Source organism: Triticum urartu, chromosome 4A (genome assembly GCF_056163025.1).
Source record: "Triticum urartu cultivar PI428250 chromosome 4A, HENAU_Tu73, whole genome shotgun sequence".
NCBI lineage: Eukaryota > Viridiplantae > Streptophyta > Magnoliopsida > Poales > Poaceae > Triticum > Triticum urartu.
The window spans coordinates 505,261,804-505,284,136 of record NC_141876.1 but is presented as its reverse complement, the minus strand read 5'-3'; the positions used below and the strand labels follow the sequence as shown (position 1 = coordinate 505,284,136).

The window sequence follows — 22,333 nt, the reverse complement described above, 5'->3', positions numbered from 1 at the left end:
TACGCTCCTTCTTGACCACATGTTGGTGATTCATCTTCTATAGTTTTGATTTTTTTTTGTATGCCGAGTTATCTTGCTGATGTTTGCACCAGATTCATTCATGCATTGTTGGCATCATAGGCATTGTTGAAAACTGAACACTGGCATGCATGAAAGTTGTCTTGTATGAAAAGATTTCAGGTATGTTGACTGCAGTTTGCAAAAGAACAATAGTAATGGTAGTATCTACTTACAGCTGAGAACATAGTACTCCCTCTGTATCAAAATATAAGACGTTTTTTGATACAAAGAGAGTATCAAAAAACGTTTTATATTTTGATACAAAGGGAGTATTATATTGTGTTCAATGATCAGTAGCTTAGTGCTGGATTTGGAGAAATGCCGCTATGCATTTGGAAGTGATGCCCTAACTGTTGAACTTAACTTGTTGCTTCCATAATGCCATGCATCTTCACACCATTGATGTACTCCGTAGTTACTAGTTACAGTGGAGTGAAATTGTGGCAGTGTTACTTACCATGACTAGTATTCATGCACTGGAATATCGAGTTGTTATCTTAAATTGTAACTCCTTGGACTCAAATCTGAACACATTTTCGGATATGTTGATGGAGACTATTAGTATATTGCGTGTGTTTCAGAGTCGTTTGAGTCAAAATACGAATTTGGCATGAGGGAAGCTAGAGGCCAACTCTGCCAGCACAGTGCCTGGACGATGTCGAGCTTTGGATTTTGATCTCATGGCTGTGAAGGAAAGCATGGTTGAATTTTTGTTCTTTTCAGAGGATTTTTGTCTGTAATGTGAGTTTGATTTGATGATTTGATCACATGCCGTAGCTTGTCTGTGCTGCTAGTGTTTTTAACTCTTGATTATTTTTTTGGTCTTCATGTTTTCCATGATGGATCAGTTGATCAATAAAAATATATTTCTACAATGGATTTAAACTTTCTTACTATGCTTTTTTCCCTTGCAAAAACTTTGTACTTCATGAGAATGGTGCTTTCACTTAAGAAATGAATATTCTTTTGCAATATGTAATGATATAAACGGTTGTGAGGGTCCATTTGTTAGAAAGATCAAATGGATGGCCGATGTTAAGGTACATGTATGAAGATCTTGCGGCTGAAATCTGTCGATGGCCTATGCTAAAGTACACGATGTCTATTGAGAACCGAAACAGTGGTACATTCTCCTTCCTGTGAGGTTAAGGGTTTTTCCTAACCAAGGGATTTCTTAACCGAAATAGTGGTAGGATTATTTTTTCTAATTCGTGAACATGTGTGTTGAAATAGATGAAACCAACAAGGATATGTTTAGTTCTAATAAAACAGTGACCATATATATATTTGAAAATGCTAAAAAACTGACGTTAGACTTTTGAGCATGGCAAACAATATGTTTTTTATGATAAATTATGTGTCGCGAGCATTTTTAAGCATGGAAACTCAAACGTTTTTTAGGCGGATTACACTCAATTTGCCATAAAAAATGTTTGATTTGCCATGCTTAATAAGCTGACGTCCTTCATCCGTGCTTCGACGGTGCTTCGGTGGGCTGGCTTGGTGATTTAGCATGACTTAATTTCCATGCCAAAAGCTTATACGCCTAAATAATCCGAAGGAGGAGTACATTTCCCCTTTCCCTTTATATATTGACGGTTATTGTGTGTTTGGATTGTGTCCTCGTTGAAAAATGCCTGGCCTGGAGCGTGCCTGAAAAGTGCCTGGCTTGTGTTTGGTTGCTACCCTGGAGAATTGTCTTTTTTAGGAAATTCGCTAGGTTGCTTAAGAAAACAAAGAACTACTCTCCCCACAGCTCCCATCCCTCGTTCCACCGGCCCCGACCTCGACCTCGACCACACTCTTCTGCTTCCCCAGGTCTTCCAATCCACCAGCCTCTCCGCCGCGAAACCCTAGCCCCCCTGAGCCACCCCCCGTCGAGGCCGCTGGCGGATGGCGAAGGCGTGACCGGCGCGGACAGCACCCCGTTCCCGCCCTCAGCCCCGCATCTGATGTTCCTCTCCCGCATCGTCCTGCGCGACCTGGACTCCATCGACTCCCCCGCCTCCATGGCGACCTCCAAGAAGGTGGTGACGCGCGACGAGTGGGAGCGCAAGCTCCGCGACGTCAAGATCCGCAAGGAGGACATGAACCGCCTCGTCATGAACTTCCTCGTCACCGAGGGCTTCGTCGACGCCGCCGACAAGTTCCGCGTCGAGTCCGGCACCCAACGTACCGTCCCACGAGTCGAGAATCATTCATCTCTCGTGATGCTCGGGGTATGTGGACACTGAATCGGCGTTTCTGCGGTTTTGTTTGCAGCGGACATCGACCTGGCCACCATCACGGATCGGATGGAGGTGAAAAAGGCGGTTCAGTCAGGGAATGTCCAGGAGGCAATCGAGAAGATCAACGATCTTAACCCCACGGTTCGGTTCTGTCGCCTCGCAATTTTAGTTTGGATTTGGAAATTGGACTGTCAGGAAAGTTAGGATGGATGAGGACGATAATGGTCCTGCTGTCCTGATATTTCGCTGTATATATGAGGACCTTGTGGTAGCTGACAATGCGAACAATATGGAAATATGCCAGGCAATTTGAATTAACTAATATATTTTGAACTAGAAACTTATTGCTCTTCAGATTACCAGTCTTTGTTTGGATTTTTGGATACAACTAATTGTACAAAGAAGAGAAGGGAGCTTCCAACTGAACGGATTGCACAATTTTCTCATATAACCCTAAAACTGTATGTCAGTTTCATGGTTGGAACTTAGAACCTGGTACTTTAACAACAACAACAACAACAACAACAACAACAAAGCCTTTAGTCCCAAACAAGTCGGGGTAGGCTAGAGGTGAAACCCACAAGATCTCGCAACCAACTCATGGCTCCAGCACATGGATATCAAGCTTCCACGCACCCCTGTCCATAGCTAGCTCTTTGGTGATACTCCAATCCTTTAGGTCTCTCTTAACGGACTCCTCCCATGTCAAATTCGGTCTACCCCGCCCCCTCTTGACACTTTCCGCACGTTTTAGCCGTCCGCTATGCATTGGAGCTTCTGGAGGCCTGCGCTGAATATGCCCAAACCATCTCAGACGATGTTGGACAAGCTTCTCTTCAATTGGTGCTACCCCAACTCTATCTCGTATATCATCATTCCGGACTCGATCCTTCCTCGTGTGGCCACACATCCATCTCAACATACACATCTCCGCCACACCTAACTGTTAAACATGTTGCCTTTTAGTCGGCTAACACTCAGCGCCAACATTGCGGGTCGAACCGCTGTCCTGTAGAAGTTGCCTTTTAGCTTTTGTGGCACTCTCTTGCCACAGAGAATGCCAGAAGCTTGGCGCCACTTCATCCATCCGGCTTTGATTCGATAGTTGACATCTTCATCAATACCCCCATCCTCCTGCAGCATTGACCCCAAATATCAAAAGGTGTCCTTCCGAGGTACCATCTGGCCATTAAGGCTAACCTCCTCCTCCTCACACCTACTAGTACTGAAACCGCACATCATGTACTTGGTTTTAGTTCTACTAAGCCTAAACCCTTTCAATTCCAAGGTTTGTCTCCATAACTCTAACTTCCTATTTACCCCCGTCCGACTATCGTCAACTAGCACCATATCATCCGCAAAGAGCATACACCATGGGATATCTCCTTGTATATCCCTTGTGACCTCATCCATCACCAATGCAAAAAGATAAGGGCTCAAAGCCGACCCCTGATGCAGTCCTATCTTAATCGGGAAGTCATCAGTGTCGACATCATTTGTTCGAACACTTGTCACAACATTATCGTACATGTCCTTATGAGAGTAATGTACTTTGCTAGGACTTTGTGTTTCTCCAAGGCCCACCACATGACATTCCGCGGTATCTTATCATAGGCCTTCTCCAAGTCAATGAACACCATATGCAAGTCCTTCTTTTGCTCCCTATATCTCTCCATAAGTTGTCGTACCAAGAAAATGGCTTCCATGGTCGACCTCCCAGGCATGAAACCAAATTGATTTTTGGTCACGGTTGTCATTCTTCTTAAGCGGTGCTCAATGACTCTCTCCCATAGCTTCATTGTATGGCTCATCAGCTTAATTCCATGGTAATTAGTACAACTCTGAACATCCTCCTTGTTCTTGAAGATTGGTACTAATATACTCCGTCTCCATTCTTCTGGCATCTTGTTTGCCCGAAAAATGAGGTTGAAAAGCTTGGTTAGCCATAGTATCGCTATGTCCCCAAGACCTTTCCACACCTCAATGGGGATACAATCAGGGCCCATCGCCTTGCCTCCTGTCATCCTTTTTAAAGCCTCCTTGACCTCAGACTCCTGGATTCGCCGCACAAAACACATGCTGGTCTCATCAAAGGAGTCGTCCAGTTCAATGGTAGAACTCTCATTCTCCCCATTGAACAACTTGTCAAAGTACTCCCGCCATCTATGCTTAATCTCCTCGTCCTTCACCAAGAGTTGGCCTGCTTCGTCCTTGATGCATTTGACTTGGCCAATATCCCTCGTCTTCCTCTCTCGGATCTTGGCCATCTTATAGATGTCCCTTTCGCCTTCCTTCGTGCCTAACCGTTGTAGAGGTCCTCATATGCCCGACCCCTTGCTTCACTAACAGCTCGCTTTGCGGCCTTCTTTGCCATCTTGTACTTCTCTATGTTGTCTGCACTCCTATCCAAGTATAGGCGTCTGAAGCAATCTTTCTTCTCTTTAATCGCCTTGTGGACATCATCATTCCACCACCAAGTATCCTTATCTTCGCTTCTCCTTCCCCTGGACACTCCAAACTCCTCCGAGGCCACCTTACGAATGCAAGTCGCCATCTTCATCCACACATTGTCCGCATCCCCTCCTTCCTCCCAAGGGCCCTCCTTAATGACCCTCTCCTTGAACGCCTGAGCTACCCCCCCCCCCCCCCCCCTTGAGCTTCCACCACTTCGTTCTAGCGACTTTGGCACGCTTATCCCGCTGGACACGAATCCGAAAGCGGAAGTCAGCAACCACCAACTTATGCTGGGGTACAACACTCTCTCCAGGTATCACCTTACAGTCTAGGCACACACGCCTATTTTCTCTTCTCGAGAGGATGAAATCAATCTGGCTAGAGTGTTGGCCACTACTAAAAGTCACCAGATGTGATTCTCTCTTTCTAAAGGGGGTGTTAGCTACAATCATGTCGTAGGCTAGAGCAAAGCTTAAGGCATCTTCTCCTTCTTGAGAGGATGAAATCAATCTGGCTAGAGTGTTGGCCACTACTAAAAGTCACTAGATGTGATTCTCTCTTTCTAAAGAGGGTGTTAGCTACAATCATGTCGTAGGCTAGAGCGAAGCTTAGAACCTGGTACTTTAAGCAGAACAATTGCAATCAGACTAGCATATGGCATGGCATTGATTAGTTGTAAACTTTGGGTTCACCATTGTTTAACCCAATTCTGGTGATTGATGAGGTGGCAGCTGATTTCTCATCTTCTCATAAATACCCTGTAGTACAGTGGAGCAGAGTGTTAACCCAATAATGTGTGAGGTGTGAGTTATGAGGTTTCTCTTTGAACCGTGTTTGTTTTTCTCATTAGAAGTTAGCTCTTTTGTACCAGAAATTAAATCTTTGGTTGGTAGCTAGAAGACCACTCCTGCTCTGTTTTTTTTTATCCAATAGGATGCTATCTTGTGTATACTTCTGAGGGAAGTTCTGTGGTAATATAAAACCGGTGTAGGTTTTTTTTTGAGAAAACCCAAATGGCCTTTGCGTTTCATTGCATTGGAAAGAAAGGGAATTTACATCCTCCTAGGAGGCAGGTTTACACAGTTGTCAGATGATCAGTGGACATCCCAGGATGATGGCAAAACGACCCTGAGCCCTTGAGCCCCGGCCTTTGCCCAACATCGGGCCTCGTCCTTGATCCTGTCGACAAGCTCATTGAGCGATGGGCTCACATGGTCAAAAACGCACGCGTTCCTATGCTTCCAGATCATCCACGGCACCAAAAGCGCCATGGATTTCAGCGCCTTGCGGAGCGCTGGCGGTGTAGGGTTTTTATTGTGCATTTTTCACAATTGGGTGTGGCCGCACCCATGTGTATATTTTGAAGTGATTACTCTATAAAGCTTGCCTTAATTAGATTTTGACTTCTTGTCCTGGTTTCAATTTTGATATGCAGATTCTGGATACAAATCCCGAATTATACTTCCATCTCCAGCAGCAAAAATTAATAGAGTTGATTCGTGCGGGGAAGATAAATGAAGCTTTGGAGTTTGCTCAAGAAGAACTTGCACCAAGAGGCGAAGAAAATGTGAGTTGTAGTGTCTCTATTACTTTAGTTAGGACTCAAGAGTTCAAACCAATCTATATTAATCACTACGCACTAATATTTCTTGGCAATACCACTGATATTAAGACCATGTCGTGACATTATTTTTCGTTATTGAAATGTTGCAGCAAACCTTTCTGGAGGAAATAGAGAAAACTGTAGCACTGTTGGTTTTTGAAGATGTAAAAAATTGCCCATATGGTGAACTGTTGGACGTTTCTCAACGCTTAAAGACGGCAAGTGAAGTTAACGCTGCCATTCTCACAAGCCAAAGTCACGAGAAAGGTCAGTAGCATGAGGATGTGAATGTTGTGTACTTGTGATGCCTAATATTTATCCGTTTGTCTATTTCATGATTTAGTGAGACTGAGGTGTACCTGCATCCATGTGACATATGAACAACTGATATCAAATATCTTATTTTAGAATATGCTGCCTTTTGGTAAAAGAATCTGAAACTAACAAATTGTCAGATGCTTGGGAATTAGGAGCGTTGGGAGTTGATCGTAGGTTGTAGCTGTGCTCTACGGGAGGACGAGGCTTGAAGCCTCGTCGCCCCGTGGCAGGGAAGAGGAGAGGCGCACAAGGCGCAGGGTAACCAAGTTGTGTTTTTTCTTGCTTGATTCGTTCCTCCACAGGGAGGCAATATAAATAGTCAAGTTACATGACGACTCCTAGTAGAAATAGAAACAGACTCCTACTTGTTCTAGGAACAGTAGGGAAAACCTTCTTTGGGACAAAAAACCCTTCCGTTTCCAAACCTGATACTGATTGATACTAATTTGGACACCCCCTGTCCGCTGGCCTCCTCTCTCTGGTTGTACGTCTCCTATACGTACGCCCCCACATGACATCTCCCCCTCCATTCTGAAACAGCTCGTCCTCGAGCTGGAAGCTTGGATAGCGTTCTTTGAAGGCTGGAACATCCTCCCATGAAGCATCAGACGCCGGTTGGCCCTCCCAATGGATGAGAACCTGTTGCATACCCCTGAACAGTCGTGCACGCAGCGCCTTGGTAGGTGTTGGCTGAACACGGCCTTGGAAGATGGCTGGCAGCACCGGTGGAGCATCTGGAGGAGGGCCTTGGTATTTCTTCAGAACACCCACATGGAAAACATCATGGATGCGGGCGCGGGGTGGAAGCTCCAAACGGTAGGCAACGGAATCAATTTTGGCGAGGACTTTGTAGGGACCAAAGTACTTAGGTGCGAGCTTTCCCTTGGCAGCAGATCCAAGGAACGCTGCTGGACGGCGCTGCAAACGCAACCAAGCCCATTCGCCGACCTCAAACGAAAGTTCCCGATGCTTGCCATCATAGTAATGCTTGTAATGTTGCACAGCCGTCAGATGCCAAATTGTCAGATGCTTGGGAATTAGGAGCGTTGGGAGTTGATCGTAGGTTGTAGCTGTGCTCTACGGGAGGACGAGGCTTGAAGCCTCGTCGCCCCGTGGCAGGGAAGAGGAGAGGCGCACAAGGCGCAGGGTAACCAAGTTGTGTTTTTTCTTGCTTGATTCGTTCCTCCACAGGGAGGCAATATAAATAGTCAAGTTACATGACGACTCCTAGTAGAAATAGAAACAGACTCCTACTTGTTTTAGGAACAGTAGGGAAAACCTTCTTTGGGACAAAAAACCCTTCCGTTTCCAAACCTGATACTAATTGATACTAATTTGGACACCCCCTGTCCGCTGGCCTCCTCTCTCTGGTTGTACGTCTCCTATACGTACGCCCCCACATGACACAAGTGTATACCCTATCTAGAACAATGGATAGAAACATGATGCATTTATTCTCATTTTGTACCTCAAAGCAAAGCTAATACTGAATTTTGCCAGAATGTCACATAACTACATATAAATATAAGCAGACATGGCCATGCTCAATACTGGTAACGCTTAAGCTGATCATATGTGATTGGTGATATAAGTAAGAAATACTGATAAGCATGAGTCAAATTATTGCATAGGGCTGCTGCTTGATAATCATTTTGAGAATGTGCCATTGAAAAAAACATGAATTTCAAGGTTAACAGAATGAAAGTTTTGCCTTTTGTGTCTGCTCTTTCAAACTTGCTTCAATCGAAAGTCCTTGATCCTTATGTTTGTTGCATATAACAGATCCAAAGCTCCCCAGTCTGTTGAAGATGTTGATTTGGACTCAAAACCAGCTGAACGAAAAGGCGGCATATCCTCGAATCAACAACTTATCCACCGCCGCACTGGAAGATCCAGCAATATGAGCTGCTGTCCAAAGTGTTGGAGTGTTGACTATGGAGCTTAGGCACCAGCAGCAGCCATGTCTGCATGTACACTATCTGTCGTAGGTCTGTTGTTCGTTTCATCAATGTTCTAGCTTAATGCAAAAAAAAACACCAGATAGATGATCCTGCTCTCTCCTGTTGTATAGGTTGTTCTTGTCATTTTTTTTGAAAACAGAGATAAATGTTGCATTTGATTGTTGTTTACAAACTATGTGTTGTTGAATTATTGGCGATAATGTGTTGCACACCATTCATGTGTTCTGCTGGAATGATCCAAAGCAAGGCATCAAGTTCAGCTTGCCTACTGTACAGAAGAATGCTAGTGTTATTAATTTTACTGGTTTCATAGGAATACCATAAGTGAAAAATCATACTAATATTCGAATCTGTACCAAAAACCGTTGAAAGTCAGACGTCGCACATTTTCAAACCGAGGGAGTATCTTATTTGAAGGACCCTGATAAGTGTAACACGTGTGGCATGAAGAAATTTTGACCTGATGTTTTTTTATGACAAGTTTAGTTACCTGAGGATGACAACTTTAGTTGTGAAGCACGACAACTTTTGGTTTTGAATGCAAGTTTTAGTTTTTTTTGATTTTTTTATGACAATTTTAATTCTAAAAACGTCACTCGTGCCACACTTGTGATCCTTATCATTTGGGTATATTTGAAACAAGTTTTGGATAGTTCGTAGGGCGCTGTGCCACACTTGTGACTCTTATCATTTATCATTTGGGTATATTTGAAACAAGTTTTGGACAGTTGGTAGGGCGCTGCGATCCTCACTGCCGTCCTCTACGGAGAGCTAGACGCAACTGCAGTGCAGTCTCGCTGCCGCCACCATGCATGCCGACGCCATTGCCACTACTCATCCATGAGGACCAAGCCCCCGACCTTCTCGGTCACCACCGCGTCGCAGCTCCACGACGCCATCGACCGCCTCCTCCCGCTGCTCCGCGCCGATGCCGCCCACGCCCCGGCCGCGCGCGCGCTCGCCGCGGCCGCCGCCTCGCTCCCGCCCTCCACGCTGCTCTCCAACCGCCTCCTCCACCTCCTCTCCTCCAACGCCGCCTCCCTCCCCGACGCCCTCGCCCTCCTCTCCTCCGCCCCGAGCCCCGACCGCTGCTCCTACAACACCCTCGTCGCCGCGCTCTGCCGCTCGCCGCGCCACCTCGCCTCCGCGCGCGCGCTGTTCGACCGAATGCCCCACAGGGACCACTTCTCCTGGTCCGCCATCGTCTCCGCCTACTCCCGCCACGGCCGGCCCCTCGACGCGCTCGCGCTCTACCGCCGGATGCAGGGGGAGCCCGGGAGCGCCGACGCCGACAACCAGTTCACCGCGTCCAGCGCGCTCGCTGCCGCCACCGCCGCCCGGTGCGCCCGCGCGGGCAGGGAGCTGCACTGCCACGTGGCCAGGAGAGGGATCGGCGCGGGCGATGCCGTCATGTGGAGCGCGCTGGTGGACATGTACGCCAAGTGCGGCCGGTTGGACGATGCCAGGAGGGTGTTCGATGGGATGCTGGTCCGGGACGTCGTCTCCTGGACGGCGATGGTGGAGAGGTACTTTGACGCCGGGCGCGCCGGGGAAGGATTCAGGCTGTTCCTCCAGATGCTGAGAGCCAGAGGTGTTCGACCGAATGAGTTCACGTACGCGGGGGTTCTGCGTGCTTGCGCTGAGCTCGCCGTCGAGAGCCTCGGGAGGCAGGTGCATGGCCGAATGTCAAAGAGCAGCATCGGCGACTCGTGCTTTGCAGAGAGCGCGCTCCTGCACATGTACTCCAAGTGCGGGGACATGGCCAGTGTGGTGCTTGTATTCGAGGGGATGCCAAAGGCAGACCTGGTGTCGTGGACGGCAATGATCTCTGGCTATGCGCAGAATGGTCAGCCAGAGGAGGCGTTTCGCTACTTCGACATGTTCTTGAGGTCAGGAATTAGGCCTGATCATGTCACGTTCGTTGGTGTTCTCTCTGCTTGTGCTCATGCTGGTCTGGTCGACAAAGGTCTGGAGGTCTTCCATTTTATAAAGGATACGTATGGCATTGCACACACCGCTGATCATTATGCTTGCGTGATCGATCTACTCAGCCGATCAGGTCAGTTTGAACGGGCAGAGGAGATGATCAACAAGATGGCTGTCAAGCCTAACAAGTTCCTGTGGGCATCCTTGCTTGGTGGCTGCAGGATTCACAAGAATGTCCGCTTAGCTAGGCGGGCAGCGGAAGCATTGTTCGAAATAGAACCTGAAAATCCTGCGACCTATGTTACTCTAGCTAATACTTATGCATCGGTCGGTCTGTTTGATGAAGTTGAGGGTGTAAGAAAGATCATGGATGCAAAGGGCATAACGAAAATGCCGGCGTCAAGTTGGATTGAAGTTGGAAGAAGGGTGCACGTATTTCTGGTCGGTGATAAGTCACATCCTCGAACTGAAGAAATCTATGCCCTTCTGAAAAAGCTTTATGGGAAAATGAGGGAAGAAGGGTATGTAGCGGACACCGGATTTGTTCTCCATGATGTTGAAGATGAGCAGAAGGAGCATGACATTGGCTACCACAGCGAACGACTTGCTGTTGCATTTGGGATCATTGCCACTCCTGAGGGTTCCCCTATCAAGGTTTTCAAGAATCTGCGGATATGTGGGGACTGTCACACTGCTATTAAGCTCATATCGCAGATTGCTCAGAGAGAGATCATCGTAAGGGACTCGAATATATTTCATCACTTCAAGAACGGGGTTTGTTCTTGCAGAGACTATTGGTAATCTATGCTGCATATGTGGGTAGGTTTGACTTCTGATATATGGGCAACTATTATCCATTTTTTCATGGCTAAAGTCGATGTGCATCATCTATTGATTTAGCAGCTGGTGTCACATGAGGTTATTTTTTCGAGAAAACCCAAATGGCCTTTACGTTTCATTGCATTGGAAAGAGAGGGAATTTACATCCTCCTAGGAGGCAGGTTTACCTCCTAGGCTCATGAGACTTCTGGTGTCACATGAGGTTATTGCAATCCAGGCTCCAAGACTCCTTATGAAGCTGCTATTAGGAAAATGGCCTCCAAAGTTTGTAGCTCCGATACCTTGGACAATTTTTCTGCTCTGTTCAAAGGCTAAGTTATATACGTACATGTTTGCTTTCTTGTATTATAACATATCTTGTAAAGATGAGCATTTTGTACAACTGGTTTGCTAGAAATGATCAACCAACAATAACCCTGTCTTTGTTTGGCAAATCAGAAGGAAATTATACTTCATAAAGTTGGGTTTAATTTCAGAATTGTGGATGCTCTAAATTTCCGATATGCAAAGTTTCCCTCTTACATGAGCACGCTACCCACAATTATCAGTACATCTGTGAATAACGTGATGCTTTGAAAGGTATAACTCTCATGGTACTCATTTCATACAAAACCGAACCACCAAAGTATAAAAAAATCACTAGAAGAATTGCAAGAGAAACCCAATTGTAAGTCTTTTCTTGAAAACTTGCTGAGGAGGGTAGCTCTCAGTTTAGTCTATACAATGCATTGCCTCCATGAATATGGAATCTGAAAGTGCAGAAAGCTGATTTTTACAGTAACTATAACCATCACGAATTCTTATATTTGTATCTCATTGCGCAACCAATGTAAACCAGCAAATTTACAAAGCTGATCCCTGCCATCAACCAAAAGAACCGGTCAAGATGGCCTTCGTTCAAATTATCCGGGATCCATCCTGCATCTCCTCCTTGAGTTGTAAGGTATGACACCAAGGTCAATATGATTGAGCTTAAATAGCTTCCCACCGTGACCGTAACAAGTGCTAATGCAGCACATAAGCTCCTCATGGCATCTGGGGCCTGACTGTAGAAGAACTCGACTTGACCTATAGCGGTGAAAATCTCGGCAGCACCAGCAAAGCAATACTGTGGTATTTGCCAAAGAATGCTCATTGGAACAGCAACATTCTCATGGATGAGACCCTCAGTCCTGGCAATCTCTAAGCGCTTCAACTCAACAAGAGCTGCAGATACCATTGTCGCAATGGACAGGGCTAATCCAATGCCCATTCGCTGTAGCTCAGAGAAACCCTTTTCCCTTCCAGTGAACTTTCTAGCTATGGGTATGAGGACGCGGTCATAAATTGCAATCCAGATCATGACACTGATTCCATTGAAAGTAAATAGGGATGCCGGAGGAATATCGAAAGATCCAACCCGTTTGTCAAGAACCATTCCCTGCTCCACGAATACGGAGCTCTGAGCAAATACCGCGCTGAATATGATAGTAGTAGCCCAAACCGGGAACATTCTTACAAGGATCTTCAGTTCTTCCACTTGGGTGACAGTGCATAGCCTCCATGGGTTTGCAGAAAAGTCACTCTTGGCATCAGTAGATGAGATGATGGCAGCCTTGTCAAGGAATCTGTACAAAAGGGAAATCGATGGAATTTTTTAACAGTCATACAGCAAAGTAGTTTTGCACTAACACGAAATCTACCTACAAAAGTAATACACCGGGAGAAAGACAAGTATCACATTGAAAAGCAATAGTCCATCCTTATCCTGAAGTTATATCAGATTGAGCCCTACCACACCAGTAGCACTCATTATACTCCTATTGTATTATGTACCCAGTACCCACCATGAACTAAGGCCATACATTTTGGCATGGACGCCCCCTATCCATATTCCTTTTGTTGCATTTAGGTATTCATTTTCTGCAAACCTCAAATTGAAACCTTACTAAAGGTTGTGTCATACTTCAGTGTCTACATTGGTAGTGTAAGTAACCTGTGTTGTTTCATAAATACATCGACAGATGACACTAAAAGTAAAGCAAAGATGCAGGATAAGGATCATTACTCAAGTTCACTTGTGTGCTCCAGCTTCCGGCTTCCCTCTATTGCTGAATTTTGACTATCAACCTCATACAGAAGAGATGCATCGAGTGGCAACTCGATATGCCACTTACGGAATGCTGCGACAACAACCTGGCACACTCTTGTAATTGGACTCCCACCGGGTTTCTGAAATCTGTACATATTTGAGGCTGAAAAGAAGCTTGCAATAGCCAATGCCATAAATACAGTAGGAATGGCAAATCCTATTCCCCAACCTGAGTTATCTTGTATCCAAACAATAACAGTGCCTGATAAGAGTGCACCGACATTTATGCAGAAATAGAACCAGTTGAAGAAGGAACCCTGCTTTACTCTCTCTGTCGGATCACTGTCATCAAATTGATCCGCTCCAAAGGATGACACACAAGGTTTAATGCCTCCAGTTCCTAGGGCAATCATATAGAGACCCAGGAAAAATGTGCCATTCTGAAGTAGGCTTGGTTCTGGACAGACAGATCCTAAACATGAAGGTGGTTGAAGTGCTGGAAGTGATGCTGAAATCGTTAAACCAGCCAGACCCTTCAGCAAAAAGGGCGACACATGATTAAAATGGATGATTGAAGATATTGAGATGGACGGATAGATGGATCATTAGAATAAACCTGAATATAACAAAACCCACATGCTCATTATAGTTGTTCAAAAGTAAAAGATCTTTTGATTCAAGTACATGGATTCATATACCAGGATGGAGCATTATGGAACAAAGGAAGAAGAGAAAAGTTTGGGTTGCTTTATCTTATACTTACAATGAAATAAATCGATGAGAAAACAGCAATAGTCCAGTACTTTCCCCAATAAGAATCTGCTAGGATGGCTCCAACGAGGGTAGTCAGATAGCATGTCCCTTGCCAAGTGATAACATTTCTTGCAGCTTCAAGATTGCCTTGATGAAGCTTTATTTTCAGATAAGTAACTAGGTTTGTTGCAATTCCATAGTAGGCCAGACGCTCACAACACTCAGTTCCTGTCACCAGACTAGCATCATTGGAAATTGCCAAACATCATGCACAAAAGCCTCAAAAATGTTTTATGCCATATGATCAATAGTTTTTAGGCTAGTTAAAATTGTCTGGTACCATTTAGCTCTAAATAAAGGCTTCTTGAAGCTGCAAGATATAAACTGGCATACTATTATTACTAACAAGCAGTACCCAATAGGTCAAATGTTTAACCATTCATTAAAAATGGATTGAGGGATGTGCTAACTAAGCAAAATAGCTCACCACTACAGTAATGATCTGCTATGAGACTGCAAGGAGCTCTTGAGCAAAATTTGGCGCGATATGGCACTCAATTTGGCACAGAGAAGCATAATTTGGCACTCAATTTGATTTTTTTCTGCAAAACTTTTTGCAAGAATGCAGCTATGGCCAGCCAGTGCCAGCCGAATTGGATGAACCAGCACAAACCGTGTACAGAGGCTCCTATATTGTGTCACCCAATTACGTACCTAGGATGAAGAAGCAGGCTCGCCAGTTGCCCGTGGCGCGCCTCGTCGCAGGACGGCCTTTGATGTCGACGGATCCATCCCCTGTGTAAACACTTGCATCCTGCTAATCAAGAAATGGCAGCACTCAGACCAGACCACCCAAGGACATACCGGGTTGCATCCCATAATTTCTCCAACATGTACAGATAGTAGTATCACTGCTGGGCAGTGCCGCGCGTCAGCCTGTCTCCGGTTTCAGTTTGAACCCAGGAGGGTGGAGGATTTGTCAACTTGCTCTCCTCTCATTCCAGAGAAAAGAAGAGGGTGGGTGACCAGCAGGATAGAACTGGCTAGGATGAAGCTGTGGTCTTCCTGTGGCTCTGCGTAACGAAAATTCAGAGAAGAAGAGGAAAAAAGCAGTGGATTTTATACTACCTGGGAAGGAAGGAGGAGCGGCTCGTGATCCCCGTCCCCTTGGACCAGCAGTCTCCTCTCCTCTGCCGCGTCCATGGAGACGGCGGGTCGCCGTCGCGGAGATCGAATCGGCAGGAGCAAATCAGGAAACTGGGTAGAGGGAGGGCAGTATTGTATTTGCCTATTTGGGCTGGGTTTGACCTCCGAGTCCTGCCTGACTCCTCGAGTGCTTGAGGTTAGAGCTACTACTTTTTTTCTTCTGTGAGGGAGCTTAGAGCTACTAGTAGTTTTTGTTTAGATGTTTTTTAGTTTTTTTAGACTATTTTTTAGAATCATTTAGTTTTTTTTTAATTTTTTGAGACATATTTTGTTTTTTAGTTTTTTTAGACTTTTTTTAGTGAGGTGCCTGGCCTGGCCCTGAACCTGGTACGTTGGTGTTTGTCATGAACCAAGCCAGTAGCTCACCCGAAAAGATTGCCCTTGCATAAAAAGATAACCCAGAGAGATTGTCCTTCTCGTGCTGTTATTAGGGAAATGCCCTCCAAATTTGTACTAGCTGCTATTATTACCTTTGCACAATGTATCTGCTCTTTTGAAAGATTAAATTGTGTGCACGTGTCTTTTCTAGTATTACCATATTACAGAGAGTTTGCAAGAAATGGTAAAGCAACAGCAATAGAGAATTTATACTGTACTAGTATATCTTTGATTTTGGTTCTAGAGCTTCTCGATTTCTCAGTTGCAGTGTTAGCACTTACATGCATGTGCAACGCATAAATTTCAGAAAACAAATCTTTACGGGTCGCTTTAAGGAATAACAGGATGCTTTTGAACAGGAAAGTATTAAATGTGCATGTACAAAATTGTCTTTGTATAACTCTGGTGTTACAAACTTCATACAAAACACACTCACCAAAGTAATAATTTGTCTAAAATATACATCACTAGAAGAATTGAAGTCCTTTTCTTGAGGACTTTCTGAGAAGGGCAGCTCATGTGATGTCTTGGTCTATACAATGAACTGCTCCCATGAATATGGAATCTGAAATCACAAGAACTTATTCCACAGTAGGTATGCCCATCACACATTTTTTTGGAGAAACCATCACACATTCTTATATTTGTATTTCATCGCACAACTGATGTAAACCAGCAAATTCACAAAGCTGATCCCTGCAATCAACCAGAAGAACCGGTCAAGATGGCCTTCATTCAGGTTATCCGGGATCCATCCAGGATGTCCACCTCGAGTTGTAACATACGACACCATGGTCAGTATGAACGAGCTTAAATAGCTCCCCGCTGAGACCGTGACGAGCGCAAATGCAGCACATAAACTCCTCATGGCATCTGGGGCCTGATCATAGAAGAACTCAAGCTGACCTATATTAGTGAAAACCTCGGCAGCACCAACAAAGAAATACTGCGGTATTTGCCAAAGAATGCTCATCGGAACCACAGCCTTCTCATGGATAAGACCTTCAGACGCGGCAATCTCCAAGCGCTTCAACTCAACAAAAGCTGCAGACACCATTGCAATAATGGACAGCACCAATCCAATGCCAATCCGTTGTAGTTCCGAGAAACCCTTTTCTCTTCCAGTGAACTTTCTGGCTATAGGTATGAGAACACGGTCATAAAGTGGAACCCAGATCATGACACTGATCACGTCAAAGCTCGAGAGGGACGCAGGAGGAACATTAAAAGACCCGACCCGCTTGTCGAGAACCATTCCCTGCTCTAGGAACATGGAGGAGTTCTGAGCGTACACCGCATTGAATATGATAGTAGTTGCCCAGACCGGGAACATTCTTACTAGGATCTTCAGTTCTTCCACTTGGGTGACTGTGCATAGCCTCCATGGGTTTGTAAAGAGGTCACTCTTGGCATCAGTAGATGAGATGATGGCAGCCTTGTCAAGGAATCTATACAAGACAGATTGATGAAATGTTATAACAGTCATTATACAACAAAGATAAGAGTTGCCTACAGAAATAATACACTGGATAAAAAAAAGTGACAGTCCAGCCCTATCCTGAAATCTTAGTTATATAACGTTAACATTTTTATACTTGTAAATAAAATATCCGGGAAGGACTTATGAACATGTGTTGCACACATTATTGATACCAGCAGTAATAACTCTGCTTCTATTGTATTATGTACCTAGTACCCACGCGGGAACTACTGTGATGCATATAGTATGATTGCTTGGCTCTACTCATACCATTTTTATTGCATATATTTAGTTTGCACAAGCATCAAATTGAAACCTTACTGAAGGACCTTTTCGAAAATAAGTCTTACTGAAGGCTGTGTCGCAATTCAGTGCCTTCATACCGCAAGTACCTTTTGTTGTTGTATTAATACATTGACATAAAAGTAAGGCAATGATGCAGCATAAGGAAGATAATTACTCAAGTTCACTTGTGTGCTCCAGCTTTCTGCTTCCCTCTATTGCTGAATTTTGACCATCAACTTCATATAAAAGAGCAGTGTCATGTGGCAATTCAACATGCCACTTACGGAATGCTGAGACAACGACCTGACACACTCTTGTGAGTGGACTCCCACCAGGTTTCTGAAATCTATACATATCTGAAGCTGAAAAGAAGCTTGCAATAGCCAATGCCATAAATACAGTAGGAATGGCAAATCCTATTCCCCAACCCGAGTTATCTTGTATCCAAACAATAACAGTGCCTGATACGAGTGCACCGATATTTATGCAGAAATAGAACCAGTTGAAGAAGGAACCCTGCTTTACTCTCTCTGTTGGATCACTGTCATCAAATTGATCAGCCCCAAAGGATGACACACATGGTTTAATACCTCCAGTCCCTAGGGCAATCATATAGAGACCTAGGAAAAATGTGCCATTCTGAAGTAAGCTTGCTTCTGGACAAACAGTTCCTAAACATGAAGGTGGTTGAAGTGCTGGAAGTGATGCTGAAAGCATTAAAACAGCCAGGCCCTTCAGGGAAAAAAGGAATACATGATTAATATGGGTGATCGAAGACATTGAGATACACGGATCGATGGTTCACTAAAATCAAACTGTATATAACAAGGCCGACATGTTCATTATATTTACTTAAAAGTAAAAATATTTTGGCTTCAAATGTTAAACTACTCAGAAATTACCAAGTTGAATGTGCAACATTGTTCTATGCCAGGATGGAGCCTTATGGAATAAAGGAGGTAGACAAAAGTTTGGTTAACTTTATCTTGTACTTACGATGAAATAAATTGATGAGAAAACAGCAATAGTCCAGTACTTTCCCCAATAAGAATCTGCTAGGATGGCCCCAATGAGGGGAGAGAGATAGCATGTCCCTTGCCAAGTGGTAACATTTCTTGCAGCTTCAAGATTGCCTTGATGAAGCTTTACTTTGAGATAAGTGACTAGGTTTTTTGCAATTCCATAGTAGGCCAGACGCTCACAACACTCATTTCCTGTCACCAGACTAGTATCATTGGAACTTGCCAAAGCTCATTGCTGTATATACAAAATATGCACAAGAGTCCCCAAATGCTTTGTACCACATGGCTAATAGTGTGCTAGGCAAGCTAAAACAGATTCGTACCATATATCTCTAAATAAAGGATCTTCTAATTCCGATAAAATTCAAATTTTTAGAAGCCGGCATACTATTATACTAACTTACAGGCAGCACCAAATACTTCAAATGTTTAATCGTCCAGAAAAGAACATGTATTGGGGATGTGCATACTAAGGAAAATAGCCCGCTGGTGCAGTAATTATTTGTTATGAAAAAGTAAGGAGTTTCGTCAGTGAACAACTACTTTGCCAAAATTTGTGTGAGATGTCATTCAACATGGATTTTAGCAAACCATGTAAAAGGCCGACATAAGGAAGCAATTTGGCACTCAATTTGATTATTCTTCAAAACTTTTGTAAAACTGCAACTATGGTCAGTGCTAGCTGAAATGGATCAAACAGTCCAAACCGTGTATGAACACCCCTGTATATATATTACCTAGGATGAAGACGCATGCTCGCCAATTGCCTGTGTCGCACCTTGTTGCGGGACGGCCTTTGATGTCAACGGACCCATCACCTGTGTAAAGACTTGCATCCTGCTAATTAAGAAATAGCAGCACTCAGACTCAGTCTTAACCACCTAAGGACATACTGAAAAGGGGGCACCAAGCTGCATCCCTTGATTTACCTAACATGGACAAATAGAAGGGATTATATAGCAATTTCGTACTAAATTCCTGTGAGAAACATTAACTCCAACTAAGGAGTAAAATATTACTACTATGCATACGAAAAAGTACTGTGCATCAGTCAAATTTTCAGCATCAATGAAGCAGAGGTCAGGAGATAGCATCCAATCCCATCTTGCTGTCTCCAGTTTCAGTTTGGACCCAACCCAAGAGGAGGAAGGATTGATCAGCTCACTCTTAGTCTCTCAAGCAAAAAGAAGGGGCGACCAGATACATACATAGAAGAAAAGTTGAATTCTACAGGCTACAAGCCTACAACTGCCTTAGGATGAACTGTTGTATGCAGTTTGTGCAGTGGAATTTCAGAAAAGAAGAAGAAAAAAGCAGTAAACTTTTCCTGATCCCCATCCTCTTGGAGCAGCAATCTCGTCTCTTGTGCTGCGTCCATGGAGATGGAGGGGCTCCGTCGCGGAGACCGAATCAGCTATTCAACAAGTATTGTGCTGGGTTGACCGGAGGTGGAGAAGTGAGTGCTTATTGTGGTCTTTCGCTGTCAGGCCCTTGTATTTATTTATTTATTTATGTATCACCGTAGTGGGCGTAGAACACTGGAATGTCTCTGTCAGGTAGTACAGCTACAGCACGCCATCCCCTTCCGCTGCTCCATCTCTGTCCTGTTCTGTAAGGGAGTATCTCAAACGGCAAATTTGACAAATCTGACCTATAGACGAAATCAAATCACGGAATGAACTGCCCGTGAAACTATTTCACACGCCTGACCCTTTTGTGTAGCACCCGCCACGACGGCGCCACACTACACTGTGCAACGCCTCACAAATAGACGCTACACGGCCAGCGTCATACCCGAAAATTACTAAAGCAGTGTGCAGCGCCTGAGAGCTAGGCGCCACACTATACAGTGCAGCGCCTAGCTCCCGGGCGTTGCACTAGTGCAGCGCCTGAGAGCTAGGCGTCACGGGTCAGCTGCGTGAAATAGTTTGACGGACAGTTCATTCTGTGATTTGATTTCGTCTATAGGTCAAATTTGTCAAATTTACCGTCTCAAACTTTGAGGTGTTAACTGAAAGAAATAACCGAGGTTTGTCCAATGCAAAGCAGTAGCATTGTGATAGATACATTTGTACACTCTCAAACTTTGTATTAGTAGTACTCCTTCTGTTGCTAAATATAAGGCTCTGAAGAGATTTCATTATGAACCATATACGAAGTAAAATGAGTGAATCTATACTATAAAATGCATCTAGATACATTCGTATGTGATCTATAGTGAAATCTCTACAAAGATTTATATTTAGAAAGGGAGGGAGTATATCTGATGCATGAATGCTGAAAGCCTACTGTTATTATATGCTTTAATCTATTTGATTTGATCGATTGATGAAACCGGGTTCTTTACTTTGTGCCTGCTAACTGAGGCATGTCAATGTCTTCCAATGCATCATTTGCTCATATCTACAATTTGTCCAGTAAGCACAGGTCTACCACTAATGCAAAGCAGTGGCAGCATTGTGATAGTTGTACAATTCATTCTTTTTAGAAAAGAAGGATGACCCTCGGCTTCTGCATCTGGACGATGCATACGACCACTTTATTAATTATTCTCACAAAATCTTACAAAGTAATACAACAGTAAGCCTAAAGCCGCCGTCTAAGCAACTCTATCCAATTTATGAAGGGGCGCAGAAAGCCTGGGCCTAATACCAAACAAACATCGCAGCCAAACCTAACATCTAAGACCTGAGGTCCCATCCAGGATGCCTGCTGGGCATGGGTCTCACCGGTCTGGCGTGCACTCAGAGGCCGCCGCCGCCAACTGCCATCGCTCCATCTTCAGAACTGTACTTATGCATCAACCTTGCTTGGTCCAGCTATCGTCGACGCCACCACGGCGCCCAACGGCACCTCCTCCCTGCGCGCAAACAACTGAGCACGTCGCGGTCGCCACTGATACACCTCAGCACCATGCTGCCAAATACCACCAGCCGACACAGCTTGAAGTCTTTGAAGATCTGTCGTGCGTAGCACCTGCCGACCAGGCATGACAAGGCGTAGCACCTGTCGGTCAGGCATGACTTGACATCTCCACCGAAGCTCCGTGCAAGATGAAGCCGCTCCACCTCCAGCCTCTCTGAACGGGAAGGGAGCACCCCAGGAAGACACGGCGAAGAGTTGAGCACCAAAGTCACCACGAGAGCCGGACCAGCCGACTGCCATGGCGAAGCGACACCACTAAAGGGAACTGCCGCCATCAGGAACGCCAAGAACGCGTTGCAGCCGTCCCACCTTCCCGCGGACCCAAAGCGGCGCCTTCAAGAAGATGACGGAGCCGGGCACCGCCGCCGCCCAACCAAAGTTGTGGGTTTTCACCCGAGTGCAGGGGGAGGACAAGGGAGAGGGAGCTAGATCTCGAAGCCGTCTTCAAGAAGGAAACAACGCCTGGAGCGCCGCCGGCGTCGTGGCCGCCGCAGCCGGCCAAGAAATTACTCAGATCCAGAGCTCCCAACCCCACATCCCGCAGTCCGCCACCGGATCCGGCCGGACCGATGAGGAGGAAGCAGCAGCACGGGGGCGCCGTCTTCAGATCTGGCGAAGGAGAGCAGCAGGGGATCCCTCCACGCGGCGCCCGCGTCCACCACCAACTCGCCGCCCGCGCGGCCGAGTAGATGCGACCCTCAACTCCGGCGAGCGCCGCCCGCCGCCAGGGCGACGCCGCCCTCACCAGCAGAGGCCGCCGCCTCAAACCCTAGGCCCGAGCCCAAGCGGCGTCGCGGCCGAGGGCCTCGCCGCCACCCTCATC

The 22,333-nt window shown here is 45.4% G+C and overlaps 4 protein-coding genes across 5 annotated transcripts; 2 read left to right on the top strand and 2 right to left on the bottom strand.

Annotated features, from left to right (window-relative positions):
- The first annotated feature begins 1,793 nt into the window (after positions 1 to 1,793).
- LOC125552393 (protein GID8 homolog) lies at positions 1,794 to 8,838 on the top strand. The gene is made up of 5 exons (XM_048715930.2): positions 1,794 to 2,232; positions 2,323 to 2,429; positions 6,178 to 6,309; positions 6,456 to 6,612; positions 8,446 to 8,838. The coding sequence occupies exons 1-5, from the start codon at positions 2,013 to 2,015 to the stop codon at positions 8,565 to 8,567; spliced, it is 738 nt and encodes a 245-aa protein (XP_048571887.1). The 5' UTR covers positions 1,794 to 2,012; the 3' UTR covers positions 8,568 to 8,838.
- A 136-nt stretch (positions 8,839 to 8,974) lies between these two features.
- Positions 8,975 to 11,884, top strand: LOC125552382 (Pentatricopeptide repeat (PPR) superfamily protein). Its single transcript, XM_048715912.2, has one exon. It carries the CDS (start codon positions 9,465 to 9,467, stop codon positions 11,349 to 11,351), a length of 1,887 nt encoding a protein of 628 aa, XP_048571869.2. The 5' UTR covers positions 8,975 to 9,464; the 3' UTR covers positions 11,352 to 11,884.
- Positions 11,885 to 12,038: 154 nt separating this feature from the next.
- LOC125552391 (protein NRT1/ PTR FAMILY 8.3) lies at positions 12,039 to 15,545 on the bottom strand. Of its 2 annotated transcripts, none has more exons than XM_048715925.2 (5): positions 15,343 to 15,545; positions 14,929 to 15,031; positions 14,225 to 14,442; positions 13,438 to 13,994; positions 12,039 to 12,997 (listed from the first exon to the last, which is right to left on the bottom strand). In XM_048715925.2, exons 1-5 carry the CDS (start codon positions 15,415 to 15,417, stop codon positions 12,181 to 12,183), a joined length of 1,770 nt encoding a protein of 589 aa, XP_048571882.1. In that variant the 5' UTR covers positions 15,418 to 15,545; the 3' UTR covers positions 12,039 to 12,180. The 2 variants fall into 2 exon arrangements, with proteins under 2 accessions (XP_048571882.1, XP_048571884.1); XM_048715927.2 differs by having other exon boundaries at positions 14,929 to 15,028.
- A 582-nt stretch (positions 15,546 to 16,127) lies between these two features.
- Positions 16,128 to 20,036, bottom strand: LOC125552389 (protein NRT1/ PTR FAMILY 8.3). Its single transcript, XM_087518703.1, has 5 exons — positions 19,916 to 20,036; positions 19,323 to 19,425; positions 18,560 to 18,777; positions 17,739 to 18,295; positions 16,128 to 17,246 (listed from the first exon to the last, which is right to left on the bottom strand). Exons 1-5 carry the CDS (start codon positions 19,961 to 19,963, stop codon positions 16,427 to 16,429), a joined length of 1,746 nt encoding a protein of 581 aa, XP_087374829.1. The 5' UTR covers positions 19,964 to 20,036; the 3' UTR covers positions 16,128 to 16,426.
- Between the last annotated feature and the right edge of the window lie 2,297 nt (positions 20,037 to 22,333).

Excerpts from the sequence above, each read along its gene's own strand:
- LOC125552393 (XM_048715930.2), top strand. The coding sequence starts at position 2,013 with ATGTTCCTCTCCCGCATCGTCCTGCGCGACCTGGACTCCATCGACTCC. Across the intron at positions 2,233-2,322 it reads CGTCGAGTCCGGCACCCAAC|CGGACATCGACCTGGCCACC; the intron begins GTACCGTCCCAC and ends TTTTGTTTGCAG. Across the intron at positions 2,430-6,177 it reads TCAACGATCTTAACCCCACG|ATTCTGGATACAAATCCCGA; the intron begins GTTCGGTTCTGT and ends TTTGATATGCAG.
- LOC125552382 (XM_048715912.2), top strand. The coding sequence starts at position 9,465 with ATGAGGACCAAGCCCCCGACCTTCTCGGTCACCACCGCGTCGCAGCTC.
- LOC125552391 (XM_048715925.2), bottom strand. The coding sequence starts at position 15,417 with ATGGACGCGGCAGAGGAGAGGAGACTGCTGGTCCAAGGGGACGGGGAT. Across the intron at positions 15,032-15,342 it reads CGCTCCTCCTTCCTTCCCAG|CAGGATGCAAGTGTTTACAC; the intron begins GTAGTATAAAAT and ends TTTCTTGATTAG. Across the intron at positions 12,998-13,437 it reads GAGCACACAAGTGAACTTGA|ATTCCTTGACAAGGCTGCCA; the intron begins GTAATGATCCTT and ends CCTTTTGTACAG.
- LOC125552389 (XM_087518703.1), bottom strand. The coding sequence starts at position 19,963 with ATGGACGCAGCACAAGAGACGAGATTGCTGCTCCAAGAGGATGGGGAT. Across the intron at positions 18,778-19,322 it reads AGCATGCGTCTTCATCCTAG|GAAATGAGTGTTGTGAGCGT; the intron begins GTAATATATATA and ends GTCTGGTGACAG. Across the intron at positions 17,247-17,738 it reads GAGCACACAAGTGAACTTGA|ATTCCTTGACAAGGCTGCCA; the intron begins GTAATTATCTTC and ends TGTCTTGTATAG.